The 10,534-nt window shown below is 33.3% G+C and overlaps 1 protein-coding gene across 2 annotated transcripts in view; it reads right to left on the reverse strand.

Moving 5' to 3' along the window:
- The window catches only part of LOC121445598 (DNA polymerase alpha catalytic subunit-like), a 198,741-nt gene extending 188,497 nt beyond the window's left edge, over positions 1 to 10,244 (reverse strand). For both annotated transcript variants that reach the window (XM_041647745.1, XM_041647744.1), the window contains exons 1-5: positions 10,216 to 10,244; positions 9,390 to 9,482; positions 7,071 to 7,276; positions 4,681 to 4,813; positions 52 to 183 (exon numbers count right to left, since the gene is read on the reverse strand). In XM_041647745.1, coding sequence (XP_041503679.1) covers positions 52 to 183; positions 4,681 to 4,813; positions 7,071 to 7,276; positions 9,390 to 9,482; positions 10,216 to 10,242 — 591 coding nt within the window. In that variant the 5' untranslated portion in view covers positions 10,243 to 10,244. The remainder of the gene's footprint in view (positions 1 to 51; positions 184 to 4,680; positions 4,814 to 7,070; positions 7,277 to 9,389; positions 9,483 to 10,215) is intronic.
- Between the last annotated feature and the right edge of the window lie 290 nt (positions 10,245 to 10,534).

The raw sequence follows: 10,534 nt of genomic DNA on the forward strand, positions 1-10,534 counted from the left end.
TCCCAGGACTCTTAGGGGGCACAAGTCTTATAAAAACAGGAATAATTTTACCTGACAGATGACATAGGACACCGTATCTCCAGCTTTCACCTTCCGGCCTCCTTGAGAATTTATCCATAGGGCAACATGCACATGAGGTAGACTTTTTTTATCAGGGTAATCCTGGGGATCCTTTGTCAATGCCTAAAAGGCAAAAAAAAAAAAAAAGAGGAACAATAATCTCGCCAAATTTTAAAATAAAACTATATATATACACACACACATATATATTTTTGCCAGAATCATATATGTATAACATGAAAATGACAATGTATGCAGAAAACATGGTTTCCTTCTCTGTCAGTTAGTAAGTGGCATAATCACATACAAGCCTAACAAAAATAAATGTAAGTTTATAAACTATGCCACATAATATTTGAATATTTAAAATAATCAAGACTCTAGCTCCATTGTTCTCTGAAGCCTTAGAGTTTCTCCTCATGTTTGTAGTTTTCTCATTTGATTAGTTGGGATCAGAATATAACAGCTACTCTGACTTAATGATCTGTTTCTCAAAGCCTTCTCTAACAAAATAGACCTCCAAAGCACTACACAGCACTGAATTTACTTTGAATGTCAACTTGAGCTCTGCAGAGTACAATGAGTTTGTAACAGAAAGTGGCAAAATAAGATCAGCAACAGCACCAGTCGGGAGAAAAATTATTTTCTAACAATACTATTTGAATGATACAGAAGAAAAGCTTGGTAAAAAAATGTTCATGCCTTATAAATATGAATCTAACAGTAACACCAAATTGTACTAACACTCAGTATATTACTTTCCATCACCATAGTAAGGTATTTTCATTTGAGAATATTCTTGACTAAGCAGTAAAAACTAGTAAATCTGAGGGTGTGGTCTCCCTTTATCACCCAGGTTGACATGGAACTCACTGTGTAGAGCAGGCTGGCTATACAATTGAGGCAATCATACTGCCTCAACTTCCAGAGTAATGGTATTAAAACTGTGAGCCATCATATCTAGCAAAGTTAGCAGTGTCTAAAGCTTTTAAACTGTGAGAATAAGACTACTGTTTTATATGATTAAACACAAAGAATACATACAGCATATATGAAGAATGACAGTTACTATAGGAAAATTATTTGTGCAAATATTACAAGCTAAACTAACTGCTGTTTACATAGAATGCAATTCTTACTTGAAAGAATGGTAGGAAAACAATAGTTATTTTGACATATGGATCTAGCAGTTTCTCAAAAAATAAAACCTGCTAGTTCAAGGGAAAAAAATGTGACAGTAGATATCATCAGTGACAGAATTCAACCTTTCAAGTGCAATTCAAACTTTACAAAATATGTTTCCACTTCTGGAAGTCTGACAGCTTCCCAATACTTAAATACATTTCTAATGAAGTTGGAGTATTTTAACATGTGTTTTGATAGTATGCTTGAAATACATCCATTGTAATATATGCATAATTTGGGGAATAAATCAACAAATAATCTACAATGTCATGCATGGATAAACTAGCCACTCAAGGTTCAATACAGGAGTGAATAAGATAAAAATATATGATACATATGTATGAAAATAACATATAGCACATTTTTACAATGACTATACACTAACAAAAATACGGAAAAAACTCAAAGTACAATGCAGAGTAGAAAATTTTAAAGAAAAAGAAAAAGATTGCTGGTATAGTCTTAGATTTCATATTACAAATAACTTTAACAATGTACAAAGATTAAAGATTACTAGGAAGACAACTACCTTTCTCATATGAATGAATAGGTGACTAAAAATAGACACAGACTTCTATGCTATATTTATCAGAATTTACTATGCTTGTATTAACACTACAAAAATATAAAAAACATAGGGTCACACTATGTAGCCTTGGCTGGCTTCAAGCTCAGTAAAAAGAAAAGGATGGCTTTGAACTCAAAAATCAGCCTGCCTTTGCCTCCGAAGTGCTGGGATTAAAAATATGCACTACTATACCCAAAATATACCCTTCTTTATAAATACAAACACAAGGGCTAGGAAGATAGTTATATCATTAAATAGTTTAACCACTGTTAAGAAAAACAAACAACAAAGCAGCCAGCTTAGTTACTAATAAATATCATGTATTAACAATGGAGATGCAGAGACAAGTAGCTACCTGGGGCTCCCAGGTCAGCCAGCCAGCCAAATCCACTCAGTAAGTTATAAGTCAGTGACAGACAAACCTGTCTCAAAAAGCAAAGCAGGGGCTAGGAGATATAACTCTTGCTGTGTAAACAGGAGGATCTAAATTTGATCCACAGAACTCAAGAAAAGTAGTTAGGTATGACTTGCCCTTGCAATCTCAGTACTGGAGAGGTGAAGACAGGAGGATCCCTGGAGCTTTCCATGAGGCTAGCCTGGTCTACCTAGCAAATTCTAGGCAGTTAGAGACTATTTCAAAGAAAGAAAATCATGCATGAAAACACACACACACACACACGCACGCACGCACACACACACATACATTGCACTATTCACAGTGAAGAGCTTTTTTAACATTAAAGACATGATGGTCAAAGTATAGAAAACAAAAAATTGACCCAAGTATGAACGTAAGTTCTAGAAAATATTCTCTCGAAAAATCAAATGAAAACACACTGTGGAAGTGGTAGCAAAGTTTTATTTTAAAAAATCATCACCATTACAAAGCAACTGTGATGAAAATAGCACCAATATTTTGTTATTATTAACAAGCACCAACTTTTCACAAAACAATTTTCCTAGACCCATTCATATAGTCATATCTTTGATACAAATGCTTTATTTCAATGAACATACAATAAGAAAGTAATCCATCTAAAAGCAAAATGACAAGTGAACATAGATGTTCAATGGAATTATTTATAATAGAAAACTTAATAATCAATAAGAAAAATAAATAAACATATCAGAAAAAGATATTAATATATTGACAATCCTAGGGCCTTACATAAATTATTTTCCAGTAATATGAAAATATTATATGAGATTTTTCAGGTAATATAGATACACAGAAGCCAGGCATGATGGCACTTATCTGCAATCCTGGCACCCTGAGGGAGATGGGAAGATCAGAGGTTCAAGGCCAGCCTCAAGTCTATATAAAGTTTAAACTAGCCTGAGCTACATAAAACCTTGCTCTGTCTCAAAAGAATATAAAAATGGATTTCAAAACAATAAAGTAAATCTAACAATATAAAATATGTTTTCAAGTGTATGGACATGTGAAAAATGACAATCTTTAACAAAGACGTAGTATAAATGAGTTTTCATTATAAAATTTCTCCTTAAAGTCATCAATAGATCCTTTAATTTTTTTGTTGGAGTTTTGACAAAGAAATCTATCAGAAAATAAATAAATAAATAAATAAATAAATAAATAAATAAATAAATAAATAAATAAATAAGAAATCTATCAGAAAGTGATTAAACACTTTTGGGTATAGAACCAAAGGATGCTCAATCGTGCCACAAGGACATGTGTTCAACTATGTTCATAGCAGCTTTGTTTGTCATAGCCAGAATCTGGAAACCATCTAAATGCCCCTCGATTGAAGAATGGATAAGGAAAATGTGGTACATTTACACAATGGAGTACTACACAGACAGGAAAAGAAGTAATAACATATTGAAAGTTGTGGGCAAATGGATGGAGCTAGAAAACATCATATTGAGTGAGGTAACCCAGACCCAGAAAGACAAATAACATATGCACTCACTCATAAGTGGATTTTAGACATAAAGCAAAGAAAAACCAGCCTACAATTCACAATCCCAGAGAATAATGAGGACCCTAAGAGAGACATACATGGATCTAATCTACACGGAAAGTTGAAAAAGACAAGATCCCCTGAGTAAATTGGGAGCATGGGGACCATGGGAGAGGGTAGAAGGGGAGGAGAGAGGAAAGGAAGTGGAGAAAAATATATCCCTCAATAAAAACAATAAAAAATTAAAAAATAAAAAAGTAGGTAAAGTGATTATTTGAAAATCAACTTCTCATTATGTAAGGATACTTGTTTTTAAGAGGAAGAAAAATCTATTAACTTACCGGTAATCTTCCTTATTACACACTACTTTGGAAATCAAGATTTTGCTTCTCAAATTAACTAAGAAAAATATCCATACCCATGATGTGACATGGTTTTGTTTTAAGATGTACTTGTGCTTCAGACATATAGAATAGGTTATTACTATAATTAACTCTGTACTCAAAAGACTTTTGATAACACATACACATTTGGGGGTGGAAGCAGAAGAGAGGGAAGGAGACAGGGACAATGAGGAATGGGGAAGAAAGAGAATGAATGAGAATATAAGAATGAATATGAATGAACAGATCTATCTGTCAAACAACTATTACTTTGGAGGAGTATGCAAAATGAAGCATTCTCTAGGCCCTTACACATAAGTAAATCATTCCAACAATGTCTGGAATTAAAAAGGAGAAGTCTCATCTATAGCAGATATGGTAGTACCTGTGGCTGGGAGAGTTATGCTAATGTTCAATCTGTGAGCCAATTGTTAAGCAGCGGTCACCCCCAGCCAGCATTTATTTAAAATGCAAGGATGAGGTGGTTCTTCAACTATCTGAAGGAGGAGAAAAACATATGACAGCAGCTGGGCTCAGCAATAAATGCTACATTTACCTTGTTAATTTCAAACTGGCTCACTGGGACACTGCCATTTAGCACATTTTCTCCAATTTCTATTAACCTCTTCTGAATGTTTTCCACAATGGTGTCCCGGCTTTGATCAGAAAGAATCTGTCCAATGACAAAACTGTATAAAGAAAGAAAAATATGAGTTTTAATATCATGCATGCATGAACAAATAAAAGAGACATGTTCTGAGATTGGTATGTGGACAAGACCTAAGAGCTAACATGAGGATTAGTGTCTAGAAGGCAGTTTAGATTTTATGTTCATGAGTGTTTTGCTGCATACATGTCTGTACATGAAATGTGTGCCTGATATCGACAGAGGTCAGAAGAAGGTATAAGATTCCCTGAAACTAGAGTTATGGACGGTTGGTTCTGAAAATCAAACCAAGGTCCTCGGCAAGAACAATAAAGGCTCTTGTCCACAAAGCCACCTCCCCAGCCCCCACTGAATTACTTTATTTTTAAATATGAACTCTACCAAAAATTTACTAGCCTTAGAATTCCCTTTTACATATAGTTCAGTCATTTATGTGGCAGCTTTATGCACTATACAATACAGAAAAGTGTGCCATCACATTTTATGTAATTATAAAATCCAGAAGCAATTATATTCTAACCATAAGTTAAAATTTATCTTTATTAATAAAGCAACAGATAGCATCTTTGGCATCAAGATACCATCTCCACCTAAGACAACTATTTAGCTAGGTAAGACGGAATATAAACTTCTTAAAATAAACTTTTAAAAAAATCTAAGGGGCTAGAAAATTGGCTTAGTAGTTAAGAGTACTTGTTCTTACAGACGATACAGGTTTAATTTTCAGTGTCCACACGACAGCTAACAACTCTAGTACCTGGGGATCCAATGTCCTCTTCTGATAACAATGGGCACCCAGCATTAACATGGTACATAGACAAACATGCTCAAAAAACACTCATACACATAATAAACTAAAAAAAGGAGAAAAAAAATCCAAGATACCAAGCTCTTCTTTCTTCAGCTTCCTCTAACTTTATGCTATCCCTCAAAGCCTCAAGAAAAAAGAAATACAAATAAAGAAGCCAATATTTTAACCATTTCTGAAAAAACACAGGGCAAGAGTTTGACAGCTGCCTTACAATTTGTCAGAAAAAGAATCCTAACAAAAACATTTGTATAGCTTTAATTACTAATACATTTCTAACTCAGAGAAATTTACTTCTATTATGATCCATCTTTTCTTAGAAAACACAAAAGCTGAGGAAAACACTCTAATCGACAGCCTACACAAAGTAGTTTCATCTGGAGTATATTTGATGGCAAAGAAGCATTTAAATCACATTTCATAAAAGACAGACCACGACCTATACTCAGATGATCAACTTTGCCTAATCAAAAGCAGTTTTGCAGAAGCAACACAATCTCTCAACTTGAAAGCAGAAAAGATTGGAAAATAAGTTTAAAATGCTGATATTTAGCAAAAATTAAAAGAATTTTTGAATCTAGCCATAAAGAAAAATTTTATTTTCAAAACTGATCTACATCACAAAATAGGAATATGTAAAGATGGCAAATAACATGTATTAACTTTAAAAATGGTTACTTCATACATTAATAAGACCATAAACAAAAAATCTTTGAATCATAATATTCAGTTTAAGGTACAAGGCTAGTGGGTTGCATATTACTTCAGAGGCACACACAGTATTTTGAAACTAGCTCTCAAATTAATCTGTGGTTAGTTAGAAATCATTTATATCAAAATGATATATGGGAGCCGGGCGGTGGTGGCGCACGCCTTTAATCCCAGCACTCGGGAGGCAGAGGCAGGTGGATCTCTGTGAGTTCGAGGCCAGCCTGGTCTACAAGAGCTAGTTCCAGCACAGGAACCAAAAGCTACGGAGAAACCCTGTCTCGAAAAATCAAAAAAAAAACAACAACAACAACAAAAAAAAACAAATGATATATGGGAATAAAGTCTCACTCCATGGCCCACTTTTAATCACACATTTTAAGTTATAAAACAGGGAAATCATAAAAATTATGTTTATTATTAGGGTCTAGGGATTCAGGAGTATAAAACACAAAACTTTCAAAAAGAGGAATAATAAAACAGTATCAACGAAATCAACCCTTTAAAGATCTTAGGTATAAAGATTTACTTTCAACATAAGATGTTATCTTTTATCTAGTGTCTTGCTGTGCAAATTTAGCTTTATCTAACTTTCAATCTAACTGTAAAACTCTATTTGTAATATGCAATAATAATTGCAACAAAGAATTAAGGTGTATCCTTAAGCTTGGCAGACTGACAGAAATTTTCCATAGTACTTGAATTTTCTAAAACAAAACTTTGAAGGACAAACAACAAAAACAAAATTAAAAGCTAAACTCACTTTCCAGTGTCCTTGGCAAGATCACACCAGTCTCTTCTAACTATATCTAATCCTTTTAGCTCCTGTTTGGTAATGTAATTCCCATCTGACGTTGGTTCAACAACCAGAGCAGCATATTTCTTTTTCTTCAGCAGTAGTAGAGACTTGAAAACACCATCAATGTCTATTTCAAGCAGTTTGTATAATTTATTCACTTCACTTTTTACCTGTGAAAATTTCAATTATATTATTGTCAGATCCACAAATACCTAGCAGGGTAAAAATGCCCATGTTATAAAAAACTTGAAGGCGCATGTAATCAAAGTTTATTATTTAACTTATACAACACAGAATCATTTAGGATACAATTTAAAAATACTAAAGTACAAAATGAGATTTTAACATCACTCTCCAGTGTTTACTGGGAATATTCACAGACAGAATATCACAAAGCTATTGGCTCATGGATGTTTACTGTAGCACTATTAACACTAACTTAGTTATGAAATCAGCCTAGGTGTCCATCAACAGAGGAATGGGTAAAAAACATTCAGTATATCCAAACACAAGGAATTTTTCCAGGCATAAAGAATTAAATTATAATGTGTGTGTAAAAATGAATACAATAAGAAATATTCAACTAGTTAAGTCAGACTCAGAAAAACAATTATATGCATTGTACATTTTATATTATATATATATATATATACATCCATACACATATAAAATCATATGACATGAAAATAGAAACAAAAATTATCTAAGAAAACAAAGGAGCTTAATTCACATATGGGGGTAGGAGGCTATGGAGAATATGGCCAAAGTTCAGTGCATACAGTATGACAATGTCTGTATAAAACCTAGAAGTATCTACAATGAATATATACCAATTAAAATAAAAATTGCAACAAATCGGGAAGTTGAAGAAGGATGACATCAGCATTGAAGTCAATTTTGGGTGGTTACAAAGTTCAAGACAAGCTTGAGCTATATAACAAGCTTTTATATCAAAAAATATTTTTTTTAAAAAATTGACAGAGATAATAATATAAATATTATTATTCCATCAAAAAAAGGCTATGAACTGGCTCGTTTCACTCCAGGAAATACATAAACGAGGGGAAATTATATGCAGGTCTTTCTTGAGTGTAAAAGAATGCAAATTGTATTTGCCTTGAAACTACTGAATTGATGAACAACTAGACAATCCAATAACTATGAGGGCAAAAAATATATAAAACTTTGATAGATAATGTTCAAAATGTTCATTATCACCCTGAGTACAGACAAACAACAATGTGCTGAATGAATAAGTGAACAGTCTTGAACAGTCTCTTGTCCTTTGCTGACAAGGCCAAGGCACAAATCATCTCCTCTAGGGAAAACTTCAAAGATTTGCAATGCCCACCATGAGTACAAAAGACCAGGCCTATGTACAAGTGAAAAGTACAGTTCAAATTCCACACTTTCCAGGAAGGAAAACCTGGTAATTTGTAAGGTATTTCCACTTTTAGAACACTAACACAAAATCTTAACAATCAAGTGCTCAAGTATGAATCACCATTAAGAGGCCACCAATGGCTGGGCAGTGGAGGCACATGCTTATAATCCCAACACTCGGGAGGCAGAGGAGGTAGAAATTTGTGAGTTCTAGGCCAGTCTGGTCTACAAAGCAAGTTCCAGAGAAGCCAGAGCTGTTACACAGTGAAAACCTGTTTCAAAAAATAAACAAACAAAAAAAGAGGCTACCAACGACAGCTTCTAAATGTCCCTTTGTATTTTCTAATCTATTTAAAATACTCCGATAAAATTAAATGTGCATGTGTGAGTACACGTGTATATGTAGAAAGGTAAATACTCATCCAATCTACATATGAAATATCTCAATACTACTGGAAATAATTTCCTTGTGCATGACAATACATGAAGTTCTAATAGGACTACATTTAATCTTTTTTCAAAGGAAAAATGTAATCTACTTTTTTTTTTTTGGTTTCTCTGTGGCTTTGGAGCCTGTCCTGGAACTAGCTCTGTAAACCAGGCTGTTCTCGAACTCACAGAGATCCGCCTGCCTCTGCCTCCCGAGTGCTGGGATTAAAGGCGTGTGCCACCATCGCCCAGCCTGTAATCTACTTTTTAAGGAAAAGAACTACCTTTGAACTTTGTCCTCAAAACAAATTAATATAGAGAAAAAAATAAAGAATGAAAAATTTAGTGAGACTCAATTTATTATTTTCAAAAATACACACATATACATAACACATGAACTGATTGTATTTACTGCGTTAAATACAGAATTCACAAATCCAGGTAAAATAAGCAATCATTAAATCATCTCACCTTGTTTCCTAATTTAAATACTTCTTCCAGATTGGTGCTGTTGGTATTTATCATAATTGAATCCGTATCTCCATAAATAACTTCAAGATTCATCTAATGAAAGCCAAAAGTATAAAGATTAATAACAAAAACACACTACTCACTACACACAATGAAGCTAAAGGTTTCTAATACTAGAGACTATAGGTGTCACTGATTTTTCACAGGTCATGTTACTTACTATCTAGACTGTAAGGCTACACTTGGAGATTAAGCCTTTTAGGAACTAGAAATGCAAGCATTGCAAGATTAAGAAAACTTTCTCAATTATTGTTTTAAAAATCTAGAAGATTTAACTATATGTAGTTTCAATTGAAACAGAATAGGGAATTTAAAAAAAATAAGAAGAATAAGACTAGGAAATGGTCTATATTTAATTATTCTACCATGTACTTAGCAGTCATAGCAGTTTAAGAAGCAAAATTATGGATTTAAAAAATTCTGGGGCCCATTTATTGGATTCTCAAAGAATATTTAGTAGAATATGAAGTGTGCCCCAAATAGTCAATCATAACAAACAACACTGCAACACATATACTATAAAGGCTTGGAAATAAACTCTAATTAGCACCATAACTAAGTTGCCTGAAAGACATATAGGATTCAAACAGGTCTAGTACTAGATCTTATCAGGGCTGATTCAAGAGAAAAGGCTGCAATCTATTATCAGGGATTATAAATGTAAAGGAGGTATACAGTATGTTTGGGTTATAATTTTCCTTGAACACTAAAATGTCAGCTGGTATGATATTTAAGAGTTGTTTTAGAATGCAATATTCAGCATTACCTTCTGTACCATGTCTTTTGTGTGCATCAAAATCTAAATAAAACAAAAGTCAACATTAATATATTACACAATTACAAAGGCACAAGTATAACACAATTTCCAAGCATCTTTAAAGCTCTTGAATGTTTCATAACACCCAATCTCAAATAACAGTAACAGTAACATCCATATAATCTAAGTTTGCCTTCATGCTGATACCTAGTAGAGACATGCAAGGCAATAAGTATCTATTCCTGTATATCTTTAATAATCATGTATAATAAAGTAGCCCTTAATAGTATGGTAAAGGTCACTTATTCTCAGTACTAAAATTTTAATA

The sequence above is a fragment of the Microtus oregoni genome, unplaced genomic scaffold (assembly GCF_018167655.1).
Source record: "Microtus oregoni isolate MIOR12 unplaced genomic scaffold, Mior012 000221F_ref0000299, whole genome shotgun sequence".
Classification (NCBI taxonomy): domain Eukaryota; kingdom Metazoa; phylum Chordata; class Mammalia; order Rodentia; family Cricetidae; genus Microtus; species Microtus oregoni.